We start from the raw sequence: 22,992 nt of genomic DNA, 5'->3' as shown, positions 1-22,992 counted from the left end.
AGTGAAAACTTACACAATAACTTAAGATTTAGTTATAAAAAAAACCCTTAGTGCTCAATGAAGTACTTTTGGTATTTATTCTTGGTATTTTCCTGCACACTCAATTTTTCACTCTCATCTGATTAGAGGAGCTCTAGTTGGAGGGGGGAAGGGGGCTCAGAAGTTACCAGAGACAAGGTGTGAGCTATAACGTTAAAAATGATTCCTGCGCTCTACCACCAAGTGACTTTAAGTGTTCTAGAGACTGGACAGACACTGAGACAAGGATAGCCTTCAGGATACAAAGCTGTCTCTGGGGCCTCAGTCTGTCATGTAGAGCTGAGTGGTATCTAGACATATTCTCTCTTCCAAAACACTGGATGCCACGAGCCTGTGGCAACCCATCCTTAACAAGTCCCTGGCCATTTCTTACAAGTCGTAATGATCAGCTAGGTGCCAGAAATTCAAAGTGCTTCTGTTAAAGTTCCCATCTCATTCTCTAAATTCACTAGAAAAGTTTTCAAAAAAATTTAATCTTCTGTTAAATGAGTAGGCTTTTCCTCTCAGGGGTTAATTTCTCATGAAGAAGTCTATTGGCTCCTAAGTGGAAACGTACATTGATGTTTAAGCATGCAATGGGTTTCAGCATAGGCCACACACACAGGTCATGAGTAGTGCTCATTGATGTCCGTCTACCCCAATGGGTCAAGCTCTTAGCATAAGCAGGCACTGCTTAGCGTAAGTAGGCCAACAGCCCTAGAGTGAAGGCATAGGTGGCTCCCCAGTGAAGGCATGGCAGACTAGGTAGGGAAGAAGCACCATGTACCAGGAAAGCCATCCTTATTTGGTCCCAGTGCAATTCAAGAAAGCAGCATCAGAAATCAATCAAGTTGATTCCAGAACTGAAGTATCCAGAGGGGCAGGGGTGAGAACAAAGAAGGAAGGGGGCACAGCGGACCGCGATGAACTGGTGATGGGTGTACTCTGGTGGCGATATCTGAAGGGGGGAGTCTATACTTCAAACAACCCAACAATGTAAGCCAATGTTACCTCAATTGAAAAAAATAAATATCAATCCCCCCATGACGCACTCCATCCTCCGCCCCCAGTCAGTGCAGCCACAGGAAAGAGGGTGAATTCAATCCAAATGGTTATTTATTCTAAAACTGGAAGCTACTGTGCCTACATTTTTGCCAGAATGTTGTAATGAGAACAGGGGAGGAAAAAGTTACAGATGTAAACAATGACACAGTTACATTTTTTAAAATGGTAAAACCCTTTTTTACTGGCCACTTCCAAGAATGCTTTACAGGTTGTGCAAGAACATTTACAGGCTCCATGTGGTGTTTGTTTTTCTCACAAGCTTTTCCATCTACAACAACTACAACAGACGTCTGATAAAACACTAAACAAGTCTTCTAAGGAAACAAGGCCAGGGATCCCTCCTGTTCATCCACATTTCCCTCTTAATATTGTTTTTTCATAATAAAGAGACAAATATAACCCAGACATCCACTGTTGTTGCCAGTGATCTCTTGGACTAAACCAACAAAGATGTGGCAGTTTCACTGTCCACCCACCTGGAAAAACAGCTTTTAAAAAAGGGTGACTTTCTGGTGTCAAAAATTAACAGCAAGTACTTCCCTAACCCTCCCTCCCACCAAAAAAACCCTCGTGGCTGAAGCTTTGCCCACCTGGCCCTGAGGGCCCTAGCATCCCCAAACCATGTCGTGGACTGTAAAAAGGTACTCGCTGCTAGAAGACTAAACATTGGAAAAGGTGGCAGCTTCTGCCCCAAGTTCCTTTTCTAATACAGCATATTCTCGCCCTAAGGGAATTGCTTTGGGCTCCAGTTTTTACCTCTTTACCTTGACATTACGACCAAAACTTTCTCACCCTTCCTTAGTAATAAAGTTAGCAGGTTTCAGAAAAGGTCATGCAATCATTTTACTGCCACACACAAATCCATCTGACAGCACCACAGGAGCGCAGGTGCTGAGAGGGAGGATGGTGTGACGAGCAAGCCAATGTGTGTCCTGCTAGTCCCCTCATTCCAGCCTTGGGGTCAGAGGTACTTGTGGAGCAGAAGAATGTGTCACAGACAGGGGGGACCAGAGGGCCAGAACGAGGGCCTGTGCACGAAGAGCAGGGCGGCGTGGCAGTTATGGTGGGGAGGGCGGGGGAGAGCAAACCTCAGCACAGAACTTTCAACAGAGAACTGCCCAGGTGAGGACATGAAGCGAAGCGTTTCCTAGCACAGCCCAGGGTTCCCCTCGCTGGGAAGTGCCGAGATGTGTGGTGCCTGCTGAGTAAGCGCTTGGCTGACACGATGCTGAGCAGTAACAAGAACTAAAACTGAAGCTAAATATTCAAAGAGCATTCCCATAGCCCACCTGCATTCTCGAGCCCAGCGACTAGAAGCGGCTGGCCAAGAACCGGGAGGGTGTTGGTAAAGTTACAAACAAAAAATTTCCCAAATGAAGTCTCTTGGCTAGAGGCCTCTCTGGGGACACACAGGGAAAGCACCCCAGGAGCAACCCTGGTCTTAGGACGTCAGGAAGGGTGCTCCCTTCATGCACACGCTACTCTCGCTCACACTCACGCTCTCCCCAAATTTCAGCAGCCCCACTGAGCTGCCACCCACCCCCCACCCTCCCCTTTCTAGTTACTCTCTACCTGTGTATCAAAAAAACCAGCAGGGCATGCGCCCTCCACACTGTATAAAAGAGTCGCTGTTCTCAGCACCTGGGCCGGAAGCCACGCCACAGGATTCATTTAGACACGCAGCCTGCCGTAGCGAGGAGTCCCGCTGCGCTTCTATGTGAGCTGAAACCCTGAGAATCGTTCCTTCTCTCAACTAGAAGAGGACAGATACTCTAACAGAGATGATTCCAGAGACATCCCACCCGTCTCAACCTTGGAAGACAGAGCAGAGACTGGCAAACCACACTCTTCAAGCTGAGGGCTGCAACCCCACTCTCCCCCAAGGTTTTGTGGAAATTAAGTAGAGGGCGCCAGCTAGCCTGCTCTGCAATCAGAGCAGTCGCCGTGCCTCCTTGGCCTGGGAATCCTATATAATAGAACCACCCAACTGGTAGACTCCATGCCTCAGGCACAGGAAAGCAGAGATAGGGACACTTTGGCCTCCCAGCCCACCGGACCAGATATCCCAAGAGGGAAAGGTCGGTAAAGAAAATACAAACGGTTAGTTGGTGCAAGTGATTGATAAGAGCCAATCGTTTATTTTCACTGCCCCAGTCATCACAAGCTGTCCCTCTGTTCCCCGCTCCTGCCTGCTCCTGCCCGCCCTGGAGAGTGCCCTCACGCCTTGCCACCCTCGGCACCACCTCATCACTCTCCCTCACTCGGCTGCCAGTCCAGCTGCCTTCGAATGTCAGAAGGGTGACATTTTCAGTTCTTTTCCTGTCCAACTGCAGGGTATAGGACAGGCAGCCCTAAGTGCTGCTTTCTGCGCAAATGTTTTTTGATTACAAATATCTAACTAGGTTTGAAATGTTTTATAGAATAAGACAATATTCTTTTCAACAAACTTTAAAAAAAATGTACAGTTTTTGTTGTTTGTTTCCACCTCCCCCCTCCCCCATCCCTGCTTGCGCACCCTCCCCCCCCCACCCCTCCCTGGCAGCTCAGCCCCACCCCGACAGCCCCTGTTTTCCTTGGTTGTGTTTTGGAGGGTGCCTGGCACCCCCAGAGATTCAGCTTCATGGCTGATAGGCGACAATGGCAGGGGCTTCACCGATACCCTTGGTAACCGTAGTAGTTCCTGTAGTATCGGTCTCTGTCCTGGGGGTGGTGGTAGTAGTAATTCTGCCACTAGAAAAGAGGGAAACCCCATCACTCAGAGCCACGCTGGCTGAGGACGGACAGGCATGACACCTGCTCCTCTGGTCTGGACCCCCTTCACCCTCTCTCTGCACCCACAAGATACTTACATCCCGATTGTACTGTCTGTAATAGTCTCTGTATCTGTTGTACTCATAATCTCGCCCGTAGAATCGATCATAATCTCCCCTGTATCGATCGTAGAAATTACGGTAGCCCTGAGAAAGGAGAAAGAAGTGAAGATTTATGAGTTTTCAGCATCACGATGCACTGCTATCCCCCCTCTTGAATGAGACACGTAATCATCTTGGCACTATGAATAGGTTCACTCGTCCCAGGGAAGTTTTTCCAGGGGGACACATAAGGGGCCAAACCCTAAGCCCTGAGAAAACAGCCCAAACCACTCTGCTCCCCCAAGCCAAAGGAACGGCTATCACGGCCCAGAGGGAGGAGCAGAAGGAGAGCTGCACTCACCCCTCTGTTTCCAGACTGCCCCCAGTACTGCTGCCCGTAGGCCCGGTTGTCGTAGCCTCGGCGCTGCCCGCCCACTGGAAGAGAAATGGAGAGGGCGCTCAGACGGCTGGCATGGGGTCCTGGCTCCATGTCTGAGTGGGAATCAAAAAGTTGGAGCCGAAGGCAATTCTGGGGGAATAGGAGGCCTGCTTCTGTCAGGCTCACACAACGTTAATTAAAGCAACCGCCAGGATCTTTAAAGTCTGAGGGGAGAGGGCAGAGGAATAGAGACACAAGAAAACCAAGCCACTTTTATTTTGAAGCTCCCCAATTCCTGTAAAACATTTAAGATGCTGGAAGGACACGTGGCAGAGTTAGAAACATGGGTAGAGACTGCCTTTCACAGAGGCACAGACCTCTAGCCCTTTGGAAGGGGTCTCGGATACCCTAAAGCCCAGGCCCATCATTTTATAGAAAGCTAAACAGTAAGCTCCTCCGGGGCAGGCATTGCTGGTGCTGGGAGTGGCAGTACCTGGTGCATAGCAGGTACTCAAAAATTTTGTTGACTGACACACACGCACACAAATGATTTTTTAAGGGCAGTGAATGCACACTACGGGAGTTAACTGACAAAACTCATTTCAGGACGAAAATTAATTCCACTAATGGCCTAAGTTATGCTGTAACCTCCCAAATTACAGAATGCATTCACTTTCGTTTCCACATTTGGGTTGATCCAACAGACAAAACAGCAAGATGTCAAGATGAGACTGATTTCACTACACAAATCCTTTAGACACAGTGCAACAGTGAAGTGGGGAACTCATGTGAAAGTGAAAACTGGGCCAATGACAAGGTTCGAGCACTGCTTTTCAAGGAAACAAGTATTTTTGTTGAAAAATAACTATCTTTGTTGTAAGATTAGGGGAAAAAAACACAAGAAGCTGGGAGTAAAGGAGACAAGGAGAAGTAAATTCCACAAAGAAGTTATTTCCTATTTGTTGTTATGCCGTGACTTGGTCTCCTCAGCCTTTCCTAGTGGATGCTGCCGCACTTGGCATGAAGGCCAGAGCGAGGCCGGGCATGGCCGGCCCAGGACTCACCATAGCCTTGGCCTCGGCTTCGGTTCTGCCGGTTGCGCTTGTTTCGGTTGTTCCTGCGGTTTGTCCGCTTCTCGGAGGGAGGCAGCAGCTTCCTTGCCTCCTCCTTGTACTTAGTGACAATGGGCTGAGCTTCCTCCTTCTCTAGCTCCCCGTATGTCACCTCATCCATATAGTCGCATTTTTCAGGCAGAGAGAAGTTGGCTATAAGAGTAAGAGAGAAGCTTGTGGGCCTGAAAAGTGCATAGATGGGTAAAAGCTCATTATGAAAACTCCACTACAGGAAAGTTAAGATTTTCTTAGTTGTATCTACTGAGGCACAGCGAAGTCCTGGAGTCAGCTCTACTCAAATGTGAACAAACGGTGTCTTTCTGTACCACAAGTTTTCCCTAAAATGTAACAGCTCCAAGCAAAGGGCTATCTGCAAACCATAGATTTACAAGTTCTCAAGTGATCCATAATAAATTAGGATTGAACTGGGTTTAAGGTTTTTTATCAGGGCTGAAGCAGGTAGTCAGAGGCCAAAAGTAACTGAGAAAGTTTTGGTGCTGGGTAAGATGCTAATCCACTTTCAAAAGGGATGCAAGGAGAAAGTGACCCAAGCCGGAGGCACTTACTCATCCATGCAAAGGGGAGAGGAGAGAAGAGCACAAGGGGTCTCATTTGCCACCTGCATGTGACGGTCTCTAGGCTCCAAGGCCAGAGGCCAAGGTTCAGTCCAGTGGGGCCTTTGCTATTCTCAGACGAATCCAGTTAGCTCTCAGTTTTGTAAAGTTGAACTAAATAGCCTCCAGGGGACTACAGAGCAGTTACAGACTGGCACAGTTCATTCTGAGTAAACTTGTGAGAATCCAGCTCTCTGATTGTGTAACTGCTCCCCTGCCTGGGCATTATCAGAAACTGAAGAGCCACGAGCAGATAGGGCAGGAGGGATGCCAGGAAGTGAAGGCAGCAAGGGGAAAAACCATCCTCTGAAAGGAACAGCAGAAAGTGGAATCAATCAAAGCAGTTAATGCTGCTTTATGGGGAATGTGACATAAAGCTTTATATCACATTACAGATTTCTGCCACTTACCCATAATCAAAACAAGCTACTGTGCTGCTAGAAGTCAAGATACACTGATGAGATCATTTACTCAACTGCTATATTTTAATGTGAACCAGGATAATCCCCCCTACTCTAGAATATACATTCAGAGCTTTGTCTCATTATTCCCCTACACCTAGAATAGTACTGGACAGAAAACAGATGTTAAGTATTTACTAAATGAATGAATGACTCAATGAGGGGTCTTCCTTGAGCACAGCTGTCCTATGGCCTGCCACTACTCCTTCCCATTCATGGACAACAGCTCACAGCCAATGAATGTGCTGTACAGAGTAAGATGTGGAGAATCACTCTGGTTCCTAAGACGGCCCAGTAAGCTCTGCACTGACCAGGGACAGGAACCCAACTTGTGTAATTTGGCCCACCTTTCATCTCCAGCATTATAGACTCAGGCACATCATCTCCCTCCACTTCCTTTCTCAACTCCAGCCTCTTCTTCCAATCTTCCTCATTAGGGACAACCACCACCACCTTCCGTGAGAAAGTCTTGAAGAGCAATAGCTTCCGCCGTTGGCCAGAGTTGTACACATTACACTTGAGACAAGAGAAAAAACAAATGCCTTAGCAATAAAAAATACCACTCAACTTCAACCAAAACACTTCTGAGCATCCTTTGTAAGTGAGGCACCAGATAGGCATCTATATACACAATCTCTTTTAATTCCTCAAAGTCCACATGATAGGTATTACCCTATTTAAAGCCTATCAGCAGGGCCTCCCTGGTGGCACAGCGGTTGAGCACTGGGTTGCGAAGCTGCCCGCAGCCTCTGCAGCGCTGGTTTGATCCCCGTCCGCCAGGCGAGGGTCCCACATGGAGCGCAGACCTCTCCTGCCGCCCGCTGCTCCCCTCAGCAGTGTACTTCGGTCCTTTTGCCTGTTCTGTTCCCTGCTCTGGCTCTGGTGAATTCTCTCACCCTCCCGCACTTCTGACTGTACCCAGTACTTGCATAAATAAATAAAAATCTTTTTAAAAAATAAATAAATAAAGCCTATCAGAAAAACTGATATTCTGAGAAGTCATGATTTCTCCAAGGTCACAGACCTAATAAGCGGTGGAGTCAGGATTCCAAAAGAGCTCCATCTCCCCTTACACCACCTCTATTGTCTGTTGCATTGTCTGGGCCCATATACTCTCTGGTACAATTCCTAGTGCGATGTCTCTGAGTTCAGAAACATGACAACCAAAATACACATTCTCATTCTCTTCCTTATTCCAATCTCTCTTCACACATGCAACCCACTATGACATAAACAATTCTGTCAGATTACATGAATATCAATTTTTCATCTTTGCACCTTCTGTAAATTTCACTTTGAACATCTGAACAATACCTGATCAAGAATGAAGTTCCTCTTTGTCCGGGAAGCAATCTGGACCAGCTTACTAAGGCACTGGGAGGCTTGCTGAACTAAAAGGTCTCGGCTTTTGGGGTCCATCTCTGGCTCCTCGAGTCCCTTCATCTGATGAGTGTGAAAGGAAATAGAGAAAAATACAAGAAGTTATACAGCAAGATAAAGCACAAGAGTCACTGGTAGATGTCACCTCTTTAAATGCCACCAAAGCTACCACATCAGTTCACTCCTGTTCCTCGGTGTTGTGCATGTTGTCCATTTCCTGTAGGAGTCATTTTCAGTTTCACTCTAGATTATTCCAGATTTTATCTGCTCTCAGAAATTTGACAACACAGCAAAGGAAGAAAATCCTATTATGAACACATGCTGAGAACTCATTTCTGTACTTGTGAGACCCTTGTTCTCATATGCCTGAAAGATTGACTCCACTGGTAAAGTTATAATTTCTGGGTATCTGGGCCTCCCCGGTGGCACAGCGGTTGAGCGCTGGGTTGCGAAGCTGCTCACAACTTCTGCAGCGCTGGTTCGATCCCCAGCTGCTCCTGGGCCACTGGAGGAGGGTCCCACATGGCGCGCAGATCTCTCCTGCCGCCCGCTGCTCCCCTCAGCAGTATACTTCGGTCCTTCTGCCTGCTCTGCTCCCTGCTCTGGCTCTGGTGAATTCTCTCACCCTCCCGCACTTCTGACTGTACCCAGTGCTTGCATAAATAAATAAACAAATCTTTAAAAACAAACCAAAAAAACCCCCCATACTTAAAAAAAAGAAAGAAAGAAAGAAAGAAAGAAATTTCTGGGTATCTCCAAACAAACAAACAAACAAAAAAAAGAAGACAGCAACTGACTACACTCTGCCACACCACTCTACTACTCACCCTCATTTGATTAAGCACTGTCTCAGCTCCCAGGACATTGTATCTTTTTTCAGGGTTTTCTTTTGCATATTTCAGTGCCCACTGGGTCTTTCCAGATCCAGGCAGTCCCACCATCAGAATCACCTGCAAGTAAACAGAACCAGGGATGCCATAAAAATTAGGTGAGGACCATGTTTATAAACCCCAAATATACTGAACATGCTCCCATGTCCCAGATCAGTAAAACTTAGAAGAAAAGCCAGCTACCACCCAAAGCACAGGCACTAAGTCCTGGCACTCTTTGTGGCATACCTCACACTCCTCTATGGTCTTGGGAGGGACCGCAGTGCGAACTCGCTCTTCAACAGGCACAGCATGGATGAACACAAACTCTTCTGGTGCTGGGAAGAAGGGCTCCTCCTTCTGACCGAAGTTTAATTCTACAACACAATTTTTGCAGAGGACATGGGGTAGGAGGGCCCGGTCTGCCAGGGATTCCTTGTTAATCCGGAATGCCACACCTAGGTCTTCTCCATTCTTGGAGAAAGAAAGTTCTACTTCTTCAGTCTCAAAATTCTATAATAAAAAAAAGACAACAGCATGTATGGGCTTACAGGATTTAGGTTGATTAAATGTTACAAATTAGTTTTTTTTAAAATCCAGATTGCTACATAAACAATGTGTCAAATGCAAGACATCAGCTGATTCAAATTCTAGAATTCCATCTATCCACACTTTATGATGAATTCACAATTTTCAGGAGCACTTACAGCATAGCAGCCAATGACATCATTTTCCCCAAAAGTCTGGCCAAACTCCTCAAACTGCCCATTCTCTGCTTTGAGTCCTCGTCCATCAAAACCATAAGAGAATTCATCCTCACCTAGGACAGTTAACAAATTAGTTACATACACCCAAAATTCCCATGCATTAATATTGTGATAAACACCAATGACAAAGTTAAATTTTTTTTTACCAAGCTGTGGATGGGAAAAATCAACAGACCACCCAACTCGAAGGAGAGACACCTCTGTGCAGCCTTCTTTCATCGGGAGATTCTGGGTTACCTGGCCAAGTCAGAAAAGAAACTCAGATACTGACCAATTCAGGATCAAAGTCTGAGAAAGACAAGATTTTATACAAAATGAAAGCTACAATGACCACAACTCATTATCAGAATACCACCTGTCGATGAACTTAAAACCAAAGTCACAGAGGTTAATTTCTTGGTGACCGTAGGTAAGATTATGGTGAAAGTAAGGCACCTTTCCCTGTGCTAATCAATCACGCATGGATAGAAGTCCAACACACAGTGGTATTGAATCATCTAATAAATGAAGGGTCTTCACAAGCCGTCTATACTACCTTGGCCTCAAAGCAGACTTTGCCCTTTGTCACTCCGTAAGTACTCCTTGCCCCAGACCAAAGAGTGGGGAATTTCTCTGAGAAAAGTGGCTGGCCTCCATAACGGTCTTTGCTCACTTGAAAATGAAGATCCGAGGTATCTGTTTTAAAAAAAAAAAAAGGCAATCTGTTGACTCCAATGCCCAACGCTTAAAAGCCACCAACAGAAGACAAATGTACCCAGCTACTAAGCATGGATACAAAGTCTTCCCTGTGTTAAGTATCTTAAAAACTGCAGGCCTTCAAGTTGTAATCTCCAGAATCACTTTTGATTGACAAGAAACCCCAACCTGTCTGCCTTGTACATACACGTGTCCAGGTTCACAAGAGTTTGATCCTCCTCCTCATCTTTTGCCTCTTCTTCAGGGGGTGGTGGAGACTTTGAGCTACACATGGGAAAGAAAAGCAGATACAATATAACCAAAGCCTCTCTTTGAGGGGAGTCCACAGGACATTATATCTGATTTTAAACTAGCAGTGAATGTGAAGTTCCAACAGCTTCTTTGAACAAATGGGAAAAGGGCAACAGAGCTTACAGAGTAGATTCCATCTACAACTCAGGCCTATAAAAACCTCTTCCATTTTTCATCCACCCCCTTTTCCAGACTCTCCAATCAACATCAGGTATACCAAAATCGGAGCAGACACTCCTGTCAACGAAAGAGGCTGTTTCCCTTACCGGCTGTGGTAAGCCTCCTCTCGGAATTCATAGTAAGCTCGGCCATGTTCATCCTTCTCATCCCGCTGTCTCTTTACCCCCCGCCGCTCACCGTCGGAGCCTGCTGGCTTTGACTTTTCACTGTCTTGGTCATCTCCTACAAAAAGGAGGGAGAGAGAATCAGCAGTTTTCCTACTGGAATGTAGAATAAGCTCAGACCCAACAGAGACAAAAGGGTAAACTGAGTGTCTGTCTACTCAAAAAACAGCCAGATTTTCCCCACTGCAGCCACAGAAATTTTATTTCCAAAGATCATCTCCCTGCCATTGACTAGGACTTTATTAAATTAAAAAAAAAATTATAGGCTAATTACAGTCAAGTAGTAGACAAAAAGTGGACAATTTTTTGCCTTCTAAATTTACCTGCTAAAATCAGGTCAAACTTACACATTTCCCCACCAATATAACATGGAAAATCCTCTATGTCTTAAAAACAATTTTCATTGGTTAATTTAATTTTGATTCTTGATTATCAGATTTGAATTTAAACAAGATATTTAATACATATTTTCTGACACTTGCCCACAGCTACACAATACATGCGTCTAGATTTTGTAAAAAGCAACAAAAAAAGTTTGGCTTCCCAGCTTAAGAATGCACAGCCATCAATGCAAATGGCTCAGGTATGTGACACAGAATTGTATTTTTATCATGGATTTTTACTTAAAGTTGCAAAAGCAAACCATTAAGTCACAAGAGAGCCATAAATAATACTGCATCTTTACTGCACATAATTTGGGACAGAAAGGTGTTGTCATATATATAGCAACATTCTTTACAAGAGTAAAGAAAAACCTGGAATTTTCCCCTAGGCTGTTGAAATTTGCAACTCTTACAAGATTTTAAATAATAATTTCCTTAAAACAACCTTTCATTTCTCACACTTTTTTACCAGCGATTTGAGATACACAGTAAGTCAAAGGTTATGTAATGGGTTCCTGTTCCAGGACACAGGACAAACAGTCTGGAAGTTGCATGTGACTGTCATAGAACGGGTTCCAATTATACCACGATACTAAGTAGCAGCGGTAAAAACGGATTTAAAAAACCACCACGGCAACTCACTTCATAGTAAGACTGGGAAGCAGCTCTAGTTAACTCCCCACTCTGACAGTTAGGGATCAGCTCCGGCCATTCAATGACTTCAAAGGGAGCGAGAAAGGTCACCACTTCCCGGGGTGACGCTACTCATTCCCGTCCACAAGGTTACTCAATGGGCCCGCGCACCTCCATCATTTCAGTGCAGGAAGTCGGGAGCGCGACCTGCAGAAGGCCGGCGCGGGGACAGCGAGCCCGCAAATATGCCCCCGGCCAATCAACGGGAAGCTTTTTAAAAACGGCATCCGAAGAACACAAGCGAAGTGAAAACCCCGGGCCAACGACGACTTACTCAGACGCGTTAGAAAAATCTCCTCCCCGCTAGTTAACTATTAAGCTTGACCCCCTCACACGCCAAGCTGTCCCCTGCTTCTAAAGCAGGGAACGGGGGAGCCTGCCGCGTCCCTGCGTGGCTCAAGCTCTAGCAAGGCGCTGGAGCAAACTTTGATGAACTTAGTTTATTGCTTAGCATTTTTATGGCGAAAAAAGTCAACAGCCAGGCGGCCCGCAGGCCGCAGGCTCCAGCGGTCGGCCTGGACGCCCGAGCGGTCGCCCGGTCCCCGCTCTCGCTCCCCCGGAGGGCGCGGGGGCGGCTGCTCCACAGGTCGCCGCAGGCGGCTCGCCAGCCGGGCCGCTCGCTCCACGCACCGCCGCCGGGGCGGCCTCCGGCGGGAGCGGGGCCACAGCGGCGCCCCCCCATTCCCAAAGGCGGGCAGATAAGGAAGCCGCCTCCCCTGGGGCGTCCCGGCCGGCGGTGCAGCGCGCCTCGCAATTTCTGGCGAGCGCGCACCGGGGAGGGCCCCGCGGCGCGGCCGGGCCCCGCCGCCAGCTCCTCACCCTGCTCCTCCGCGGCCTTGTCAGCCGGCGCCTCGGATCCCGGCGTCTCGTCTCCGCTGCGCTCCTCCGGCTCGTCGTCCTCCCCTTGCCGGGGCCCTGCTCCTCGCCGCCGTTCACCCCGCCCGGCCCGGCCGGGGCCGCCTCCGCCGGCTGCTCGGGAGCGTCGGGGTCGGCCTCGGCCTCCATGGCCGCCGCCTCCGGGGGCTCCGGCGGGGGCTGCGCCGCCGGCGCCGAGGCCGGCGCGGGGGGCGGCTCCTCGTCCTCGTCCTCCAGCAGGGCCTCCTCGTCCTCCTCCTCCTCGTCCTCGTCCTCCTCCTCGTCCCCGCCCGGGCCGCCGCCCGACGCGGCCACAGGCCGAGGCTCCGCCTTGCAGGCCCCGCCGGGCCCGGCCCCGCCGCCGCCGGCCTCGTCCTCGAGCATCTCGGCGTCCAGCGCCTCCTGCAGCCGCTGCGCCAGCTCCATCTTGAGGCCGCGCGAGTCCAGGCCCCGCCGCTGCAGCTCCGACCGCAGCTCGGTCACTTTCAGCCGCTTCACCTCCATCGCCGCCGCCGCCTCCTCCGCCTCCCGCCGCCTCCTCCCCTGCGAACCGTCGACCGAGCCCGACCGCGCAGGCGCCGCCGCCGCCCGCCTCCGCCTCACGCGCCAGCACGGAGCCCGCGCGAGCGAGCGCACGCACGCACGCACGCAGGCCGGCCGCGCGCAGACTCCCTGCGCAGCGTTCGCGGCCGCTTCCTCCGCCCTCCCCCTGGCGGCCCCCGGAGCCCAAATCAACGCGGCGGGGAGTCGCTTCCCCTCCGGCCCCCTCGGCTTCCCTGCCGCGGCGGGCGCGCGCCGAGGACGACAGACGCCCCGCCCCCGGCCGCCCGCCCCCGCTCAGCCGCCGGCCAATCGCCACCGGCGGCTCCACTGCGCAGCCGCACGGGGGCCGCGGACGGTCGGGACTGGCTGGGGCTCAAGTGCCTCGTAGCAGGAGGCGCGGGCGCGCCCGTCCCCCCGCGCCGGCCGCCTGAGGCTCCGCGCACGCGCCCCGCCGCCCACCGCCACCCTTCCCGGCGGACTTCCCGCCGCGTCGGCTCGGGGCTTACGCTCGTCAGCCTGCCCTGCCGCCTACACGCGCAGCTGCTTGTTGAGAACTAAAAAAATAGTCGGGAGGGCAGCTGGCGCACCACGAGAGCCCACTAGCCATTGCTTTACTGGTTAGTAAACAAAAGGGCGCCCCGAAACCAAGGAGTACCGCCACCCCGGGTCCTCTGACCTCGATCCCTCAACTTCTACCCAGCAACAGACGCCCCGACCTCCCCCTTCTCGCTCCTATTGGCCAACTTGAATCGACAGCTGCAGCTCTGATTGGTCATCCGCGGTCGCCCGGAATTTTCCAATTGGCAGAACTGCCGGGGATTTTTTTTTTCCGGGTTGGTCCGCTGGGAGGCGGGGGGGGCGGGGCCGTTTCTGCGGGATTACTTTTCCGGGGGCTGCTCTGATTGGGCGGCGTGGCGCAATGCGCGCGGCGCGTTAGACGGCAAACTGTCGGGGACGCGCCGGGCCTCTCGCGCGCTCTCCCGGAAACCCCGGGCGGGGGACTTCCGGCGGGGCCCGGGCGAGGGCGCGGGGCTGGAGCGGCCTGTGGGCAGCTTTGCGACTGCCTGGGCCTCGCCTCCCGGCGTGCGGCCCCCGAGCCGCCCTCCCCTCGGCTCCCGGCCCCGGGCAAAAGCGTCAACAAATGCTCGTTGAATAAATGCAACTGAAGGGCCGGCGTGGAGGCCAAAGCCCTCTAGACTCCCTCGGCGGGCGTGCCCGCCCACCCCCTTCCACTTCCAGGTCGGGGAGGTGTGTCCAGGGAGAGGAGGAAGCAAACTCCGCCGGCGCTCGCCCGCCGGCCGCGAGCCCTGAGCAGGCAGGCCCCGTTCACGTTCCGGGAGTCCCCAGCCCGGCAGCGCCTCTTTAGGAAATCACCCAGTCTTGGCTGTGCCCCGCCTTCATTCACTCCCTGATTAGCTCCCTGCACTTGTAGAGATTGGAAAATACTGCAGAGAGGAAAGGGCTGTCAAAAGCAACAAGGCTCACTCCCCGCGGGGCCTCCCGGAGAAGGGTCATTTCTTGTCTTCTTACATCGGCTGCCAAAATCAGTTAATTTGCTCCCATCCCAGAGCTTCAGTTGTTGTTTCACTCCCGGTTCTGCAAGCACACTGGGCGACTAGGAGTTATGGAGAAGCGCCTGCAGGAGGCTCAGCTGTACAAGGAGAAAGGGAACCAGCGTTACCGGGAAGGGAAGTACCGAGATGCTGTGAGTAGGTACCATCGAGCTCTGCTTCAGCTGCGAGGGCTGGATCCAAGTCTTCCCTCCCCGATACCTAATCTAGGACCTCAGGGCCCGGCTCTCACACCCGAACAAGAAAACATACTGCACGCCACCCAGACAGACTGCTACAACAATCTAGCTGGTAAGAACAGGGTGAAGGGGTGGGTAGAGTATCGAGGTAGGCACATGAAAACCTCTGCACACAGGAAAAAACACTGGCGTGTTTTTCTGCTATCATCTGGTTATTCTGTTATGCGCTGCAATATAGTTCTAACCTACAGGGCTCCTATTGAGTTCCTTAGAGCTCACCTGGAGAATAGGTTAGCTACAACTTCTCGAGCCAGGTCCCCAGAGATTCCCATTTAATGGAGCCTGAGGCGGAGCCTGCCAATTTGCATTTCTAACTGGCGATACTGATAGCCTTAAGAATTACGCATGTCGCACTCTATAGAGAACTTATGTTCGAGATGGTTAGGAGTAATTTTCCACTTTGCAATGGTTGTAATTTTCTTTTTTTTAAAGAAAATATTTATTTATTTATACAAGAACTGGGGTACAGGCCAGATGCGCTGGAGGGTGAGAGAATTCACCAGAGACAGAGCAGGGAACAGAACAGGCAGATTGATGAAATACACTGCTGAAGGGAGCAGTGGGCAAGACAGGAGAGATCTGCTCGCCATGTGGGTTGCTCCGAAGCCAGGGGGGATCTAACTGGGGCTGCAGAGGCTGCGGACAGCTTCACAGCGCAGCGCTCAACCGCCTGCACCACTAGGGAGGCCCTGTAATTTTCTTTTTCACTACAATGCTCTGATTTGGTGAAAATCTTTCCTACTGTTGTGTGTCCAGTGCTACTCTTGGACACAAATAACAATAATAGTAATTGTAGTTGCTAATGTTTGAGTTCATTCCGTTCAAGGATGATTTATTGAGTATACCAAGGACACAGCTGTATAATAAAACAAAGATCCCTGCTTTTGAAACATATTCAAGTAAAGGACAATTAACAAAAGTGGCATGTATAATATATAAGAAGGGGATAAACACTGTGGAAAGGAATAGAGCAGAAAATGGGGATAGCAAGTGCCACAGGCACAGGATGTTAACTTTTAAAGAGAGTGATCACGGAGGGCTCATCAAAGTAACATGAAATGCCACGGACGGTGTTTTAAGCCCTTTACACATATTAACTGTTTAAATGTCACAGCAGTCCTTTGAGGTGGGTTTTTTTTTTAATGCATATGAGAACTGGGGTGTAGGCCAGAGGTGTGGGGGGCGTGAGGATTCACCAGAGACGAAATGGGGAGCAGAACAGGTGGATCTGCTGAAATACACTGCTGAGGGGAGGAGCAGTCCAACAGGAGAGGTCTGCTGCGCCATGTGGGTCAGCTCCTTGGCCAGGGATTGAACTTGTACTGCAGTGGCTGCAGATAGCTTCACAGTGCTGAGGCTTCAACCCCTGTTCCACTAGGGAGTCCCCCTTTAAGGTGGGTTTAAGGAAGCAAACAGCTAGACAGTGGTGGAGCTAAAATTAAACCTGGCTAGTGTTAACAATGGGACTTACGTTCTTTTTGCAGAATGCTGTACATTGCATCTTAGAGACTAGAATACCTGTTAGGGAATTGACCAGAAATTGACTCATTTCCATCAAGGAAATGATATGTTTGGGAGACTGGGTAATTGTAAGTAGCTTGACTCTCAGGGGTCTTGAAGGTAGGGGCCGTGACTTAGCCATCGGCTTGTGCGCCTGGTAGATGATCCATGAAGACTCACATAATTAACAGTTTTCATTTAGTGAGTGCCTATAACATGTTGGGCAGTTTATTTCTATTTTCTCATCTTCACTAACATTCTGCAAGGTAGTTATGATGATCCTCATTTTTACAGATGAGTCAGATCATGTCCTGCCTGAAACACTCTTGGGGCATCTCATGACATTTAGGAAATAATCCAAACTCTGATCCTCACCTGCAGGGCCTGACTCCTCCATATATGGAAGTCACAAAACACATTCCCCCCTCCATCTTCTCAGGTTCTCTTCTCTTAGAAGCCCTGTCCTCAGAACTCCCCTTGTCATTCAGATCTTGGCACAAAAGTCACTTTCTTAGAGACGCCTTCTGTAACCAAGCAGCACTCTGACCTCATTCACTCTCTGCACAGTTCTAGATTCCTCAAAGCAATTTAAAATATGTTATCTGTTTATTGTGTAATCCTCTGACTTGGGTGCTAGGATAAAAGCCATATTCACTCATCAACATGTCTGTCTTGTTCTTATCCCCTGTTCCTAGCTCTACCTAGCACACAGTCAACGCTCTGTAACTAGTTGTCAAATGAATGAATGAAGCTGCAGTGATGGATTAGTTGACACCTGGGGAAATAACTAAATATAATCCAGATGACCACCAGGTGGGAGATGTCATTTGGGGATGAAGTCAGGGACCCAGACCCTTTAAGGTCCTCATCACCCTGATTGTCCATCTGTCAGCACCATGGTTTAATAGTACCGAGTTTAATTCTCACAACTATGAAATAGGGACTGCATTGTCCTTAACTATAGAAAGACTCAAACGTTGCCTCTTAAACCGATTTGTTGTTTGAGGTTCCATTAAATCATCCAAGGGAACAGTGAAATCATATATTGTCATTGAGTGCAATGATTTTGGAGTTAGAGAGTCTTTGGTTCAAATTTCTTAGTCACTCCATCTAAAAGCTGTGGGATCTTTTTTTTTTTTTTTTTAAAGATTTATTTATTTATACAAGCACTGGGTATAGTCAGAAGTGCAGGCGGGGAGCAGAGCAGGCAGAGGGACCGAAGTACACTGCTGAGGGGAGCAGCGGGTGGCAGGAGAGGTCTGCGCGCCATGTGGGACCCTCCTCCGGTGGCCGGGGATTGAGCCGGGGATCGAGCCGGGGATCGAGCTAGCGCTGCAGAGGCTGCGGGCAGCTTCGCAACCTAGCGCTCAACCGCTGCGCCACCGGGGAGGCCCTAAAAGTTGTGGGATCTTGAGCAAGTTACTTGACCTCTCACAAGCCTTGATTTCTTCATTAAATGCAGATAGTAACACTGGTATTACAGTGTAGAGAATATTAAAGGAGCACAGAGCATGGTGCTGGCTGTTGCATTGCACAGTCATGGCAACCTTTGTTATTAACAAAGCTGTGAACAACTGCGGTAAAATGAGAGATTCAGGCAGAGAACCTGGGGGAGAAGAGACACAAAGGAGAAGATGCAAGTCAATGTTAAAGTCATACAGCTGCACCTAATCTGGCACTGGGTATGCAGTATGAAGGTGTGTAAAGATTGTATTCACTCCTGCCTCCCCAGTGCCTGGAAGAATGTCTGGTACGGGGCAGATGCTTACATTTTGTGGGATGATGTTGATGTCCATGTGTTTGGGACTGCCTTGAGCTGGCCTGTGGAACTAATGTACTGTGGTCCCTTCCCTCTTCTCTCCTTTCACTGGCCCCACTAGCTTGTCTCCTTCAGATGGAGCCTGTAAACTACGAACGTGTGAAAGAATATAGCCAGAAAGTCCTGGAACGACAGCCTGATAATGCCAAGGCCTTGTACCGGGCTGGGGTGGCCTTTTTCCATCTGCAGGACTATGACCAGGCACGGCACTACCTCCTGGCTGCTGTCAGTAGGCAGCCGAAAGGTGAGAGAAGGGGAGTGAAGCAGCGAGGGCAGACAAGGTTGTCCTGCAAAGGTGGTATCTGTGAAAGGTTTTCTTTTATTTTCCAATTCTTTGACGTTTTTGATTCACTTGCTTCAAAATTCAAAAAAGGGGTACAATGAATTGGCCTTCTACTCTTATAGTCTTGTCTCCACAGGAAAGCAATGTTATATGTCCTCCAGAAATATTTATGCTTCAACTGTCAGATATAGAATCTCCCATCCTCCCTGAAAGAAATTTTAATGCATTGTTTTTCAAGGTAACCAAAATAGAATTTGGATTCCAATGAATAAATTTGATAATCCTCATTTCTGTCAGTTCTCCAGCTGAGATCTGGCCTTTGCTTTAACTATCATTTTATCCTTCAGCTCAGCTATCCCCAGGTATGACCTAGAAAGAGGGCAGGCCTACTGTGAAAAAATTGGAGAAGCAGCACCTTGTTTCCAAGGCAAAAGGGACTTTGTGAGACAGATGACAGACCCCTTCCTGTGTTGGGGGTTCACCACTAAACATTTGCTTCCCCCCCTTTTTTTATTCTGGTTTAGAGCAGTTACTAGATGCTACAAACAAAGGGCCCCAACTATATAACAGCGCAGTAAAATCGCACTAGATGAATGGGAAAACCACTGTGAACTCATAAAGATAGAAAATCTGAGCCATTCATTCCTGTTTATTACCTTTAAGCACACAGATTAGCTGCCACCCACATCTAGCATGTCTAGAGGCGCTGCTGTGACAATAATTGCTTCTTCAAACCCCCTTTCGTTATAAAATTAACAATCAGCCCAGCAATGTAAAGAGATTAAAAAAATTCAAACTGATAGTAATTCATGAATTTACTATTGCATAGACTAGTAGTGACATATTCAGATAATAGAATTTTTCTTTTGAAAGATTGTATTTATTTATGCATACAAGAACCTGGGTCTAGGCCAGAGATGCGGGGTCGGGGTGGGGGCGATGAGGAGGGAAGAGAGGGAGCAGAACAGGCAGATATACTGAAGTACACTGCTGAGGGGAGCAGTGGGGAGACAGGAGAGGTCTGCTGCACCATGTGGGTCAGCTTCCTGGCCAGGGATTGAACTCTTGCCACAGTGGCTGGTGAGAGCTTGATGCGCTGATACTTTAACCCCTGAGCCACCAGGGAGACCCCTAGAATTTTTTTTAAAGAGAGGGTACCCTGTTCCTGGAGGTCCTGCCATACCAGATCAATGCGTGGAGTGAACAGAGCAAGCTCCTATCCCATCTCCCTGCTCCAAAAGTCCATTTACTATATTGTCCTCAGATAGAGGACGTATCCGATACCAAACTGGTTAAGAACAGACCCTCCCCTTGATCTTAGCCAAAAAGCCGACCAAGTGATATTGAAAGATTTTTTTTAATGGAAGTGTATTAACAAACCTTTCCTACCCTGAGCTAAGATTATTATCCACACTGTCTCTAATTGCCTTCTTTGTCCTCTTCTAAGATGCCAATGTCCGGCGGTACCTCCAGCTAACACAGTCGGAACTCAGCAGCTACCACCAGAAAGAGAAGCAGCTCTACCTGGGCATGTTTGGTTAACAAAGAAGAAAGATGCTTCTTCAGTTGAACTTAGGGGAACCATTAAAGACTCATCAAGGGGCGCCTCAGTAAGAGAAATTAGCACATCTCTGACCTGAGTGGACTTCTGTTTTGTTTTGTTTCCAGTTCTGTCCAAAATCTTTACCTCTGACACACTGTGTCTTTTTTTGGTCATCCATCTGTATATTGTGGAGCTCTTAATACCTGGCATCCTGTGGACATTCACCTTGAGAATACAACCAGAAAATCATTCATCAGCTTGAATTGATCAGGATAGAATTCATCATTCTATTCATCAATTCATCATCTATTCATCAGGATAGAATTGATCATATCCATGACACAGGCCTTACTGGTGGATGAGTTAGATGTAGTTGTGTGCAGGGAAGGAGGCTAGCAGAGAGTGAGAGAGTAAGGCTAGACAGAAAGGAGTTTCTCCATTGGTTTACTCAGATACCCAAAGACACCGTTACACAGGCCACCAGCCAGGAAATATTTTTTGTGAAACCAGACAACTATAATTTGGATGGACATACCTTAAAAGAAAAGATTTTAAATCAGCTATTTTTGATTAAATTAATTCCTTGCTCCTAATATTCTACCTACAATCAGATTTTTTTCTCTTACAAAGTACCTGGATCCTGCTCTTTCCCTGGGTGACTTTTCCTTGCTGTTGTTCATACTCAGATCATTAAGATACTATACTTCTTTATTTTTTCATTAAATTCTTCTATTGTAAAACCTCAGGAATCAAACATTTAAGTTTTCATTTAGTCCTCATGCCAAAAACACCCAAGTAAACATTTTAATTTTGTAATAGGTTGCATATCTATGGTATGCTTCTTTCTCTAAAAGACATAGGAAAGACAGATTTCAGGTTGCTAGAAATAATACCATCTGTAACTTTACCTGTTTCAAGAGCTTAGTTGCTAACAGAGGAGGGAAACAAGAATTCTCCTTCCTTAGTGCCTTCCAAACACCTGACAGAACTTTCTGGAAGCTGTATTGGGCCTAGACAGAGGTCGCAGGTCTCATGCAGCTAGGGTTCTGTAGGAGGCTCCATCAACCAGGAGTTCCTTTCTTGTTCTGTTAACTGTGGTGAATAACATACCCATTCAGCAGCGTGGACAAAGGTATGGAGCGCCCCTCCTCGCAGCAGGGGAGACAGAAGCATGTCATCAGCCATCACACAACCACAGAACTATTTCAAAACAAAAGCACCACTGTAGCCTTGCCACTCGTGCTAGAGGCTCCTCTTTACCTTCCCTCTTCCAGTGATGTAGGCCCCTCTTTGTGTCTCCCTGTACCCATCAATAACACAGCTACCCACTTACTGCAAGAGGTTTTCTACCAAATAATCTTAGGAAGACAAGGACAGAACTAACAAAGTATACAATACTGTATTTCTCTTCTAAGCAGCTTAAGTTGCAAAGCCTAGCTGGTTAACAAATTTTGTCAAGGTTTTGTTTATTTGAGCTGGCTTTTATTTTCTGGTTTTGTCTTCTATTTTGTTTTTCTTTCCCGATGATTCAGTGTTACAGTGAGCTTTCTTGTGCATCAATGAGGAAAAAAATAAAGTTGATATTTGATGACATATTTGAGGAATTACTGCATTAATCCTTGTAGTGCACTGTAAAGAGAAAAGTGGGCAGGGTTCCACTCAAGGCCACTTCCTAATGCAGAGGTTATGAACAGGAAAGTGGACAGAGGCAAGCAGTGTGAAGTGGGTCTGGAGGAGGCTGGCGGCCCCCATCCTGAATAATCAGCTGGGGTGTACCTGAAGCTCTACTCACTATTCAGTTGGTGGGGAGGGCGCTGCTTACCCTGCCAACACTCCATGGTTTCCATGCTGGATTTGAGGGTTTGATGGAAGGAAAAGCATTTATGGTGGATGTGAAGGTTCATACTTAGGCACATAATGGACAGTTTAAAACAGTTTCTGGGGGAGAGGGCCTCCCTGGCGGCGCAAGGTGTTAAGTCTCAGCACTATTAAGCTATCGGCAGCCACTGCAGCACAAGTTCGATCCTGGCCAGACCTCTCCTGTCTCACCCAGTGCTCCCCTCAGCAGTGTATTTCAGTAGATCCGCCTGTTCGGCTCTCCACTCTCTCTGGTGAATCCTCTCCCCCCTCAGCAGCTTTGGCCTACATCTCAGTTCTTGTAAACGTAAATAAATCTTTAAAAAATAAGTTTCCCCAGCTTATACCCATTACCTTTACAATATTGCCAAAACTGCATAGTACCTATACTATTTAGTCTATATATATTTAAATATTTATTATTAAGGAATTTGGAAGTAAGGAACAAGTCCCCCGTCTGTAGCCTAGGAAACAGGCCTTCAGCATGGGCTGCTTATTAAGGAATTTGGGACAGAGGAGCATGTTAAATGATTCTGTGGGGAAGTAATCAGCAAACTCCAGACTAAAATCCTAAGATGGATGACCCCATTTCTTCAGTAAGTAACTTTCAGAGAAAAAGAGAGGGTAACATATGGATTAAGAGAGACTTAAAGAGGCCTCCCTGGTAGCCTAGGGGTTAAGTCTCAGTGCTATCACTGCTAAACCTGAGATTGATTCCCCGCCAGGAGCTGACCTACATGGTGCAACAGACCTCTCCTTGTCTGGCCTGCTGCTCCCCTTAGCAGTGTATTTCAATAGGTCTGCCTGTACTGCTCCCATCTCTGGTGAATCCTCTCACCCCCTGCACCTCTGGTCTGC

The 22,992-nt window shown here is 48.3% G+C and overlaps 2 protein-coding genes and 1 non-coding gene across 3 annotated transcripts; 1 reads left to right on the top strand and 2 right to left on the bottom strand.

Moving 5' to 3' along the window:
* Positions 1-3,184: 3,184 nt before the first annotated feature.
* Positions 3,185-13,321, bottom strand: HNRNPUL2 (heterogeneous nuclear ribonucleoprotein U like 2). Its single transcript, XM_037517828.2, is given in 15 exon segments — positions 3,185-3,813; positions 3,933-4,040; positions 4,297-4,370; positions 5,379-5,579; positions 6,849-7,017; positions 7,816-7,944; positions 8,709-8,831; positions 9,000-9,263; positions 9,458-9,570; positions 9,664-9,754; positions 10,053-10,192; positions 10,401-10,477; positions 10,771-10,906; positions 12,744-12,827; positions 12,830-13,321. Coding segments are annotated over 15 exon segments (2,244 nt in total). The 5' UTR covers positions 13,284-13,321; the 3' UTR covers positions 3,185-3,732.
* Positions 13,322-14,410: 1,089 nt separating this feature from the next.
* On the top strand, positions 14,411-21,872 carry TTC9C (tetratricopeptide repeat domain 9C). Its single transcript, XM_037517807.2, has 3 exons — positions 14,411-15,184; positions 18,513-18,695; positions 20,182-21,872. The coding sequence occupies exons 1-3, from the start codon at positions 14,947-14,949 to the stop codon at positions 20,274-20,276; spliced, it is 516 nt and encodes a 171-aa protein (XP_037373704.1). The 5' UTR covers positions 14,411-14,946; the 3' UTR covers positions 20,277-21,872.
* Positions 19,884-20,076, bottom strand: LOC119250569 (U2 spliceosomal RNA). The gene has a single exon (XR_005126316.1). It is a non-coding gene; the product is annotated as a U2 spliceosomal RNA (small nuclear RNA).
* Positions 21,873-22,992: the final 1,120 nt, after the last annotated feature.

The sequence above is a fragment of the Talpa occidentalis genome, unplaced genomic scaffold, assembly GCF_014898055.3.
Source record: "Talpa occidentalis isolate TD23 unplaced genomic scaffold, MPIMG_talOcc4v2.1 talOcc4.17, whole genome shotgun sequence".
NCBI classification, from domain to species: Eukaryota; Metazoa; Chordata; class Mammalia; order Eulipotyphla; family Talpidae; genus Talpa; species Talpa occidentalis.
The sequence above is the reverse complement of the archived record's forward strand: the minus strand, read 5'-3'. Positions and strand labels throughout refer to the sequence as shown.

Excerpts from the sequence above, each read along its gene's own strand:
- TTC9C (XM_037517807.2), top strand. The coding sequence starts at position 14,947 with ATGGAGAAGCGCCTGCAGGAGGCTCAGCTGTACAAGGAGAAAGGGAAC. Across the intron at positions 15,185-18,512 it reads CTGCTACAACAATCTAGCTG|CTTGTCTCCTTCAGATGGAG; the intron begins GTAAGAACAGGG and ends TGGCCCCACTAG. Across the intron at positions 18,696-20,181 it reads TGTCAGTAGGCAGCCGAAAG|ATGCCAATGTCCGGCGGTAC; the intron begins GTGAGAGAAGGG and ends TCCTCTTCTAAG.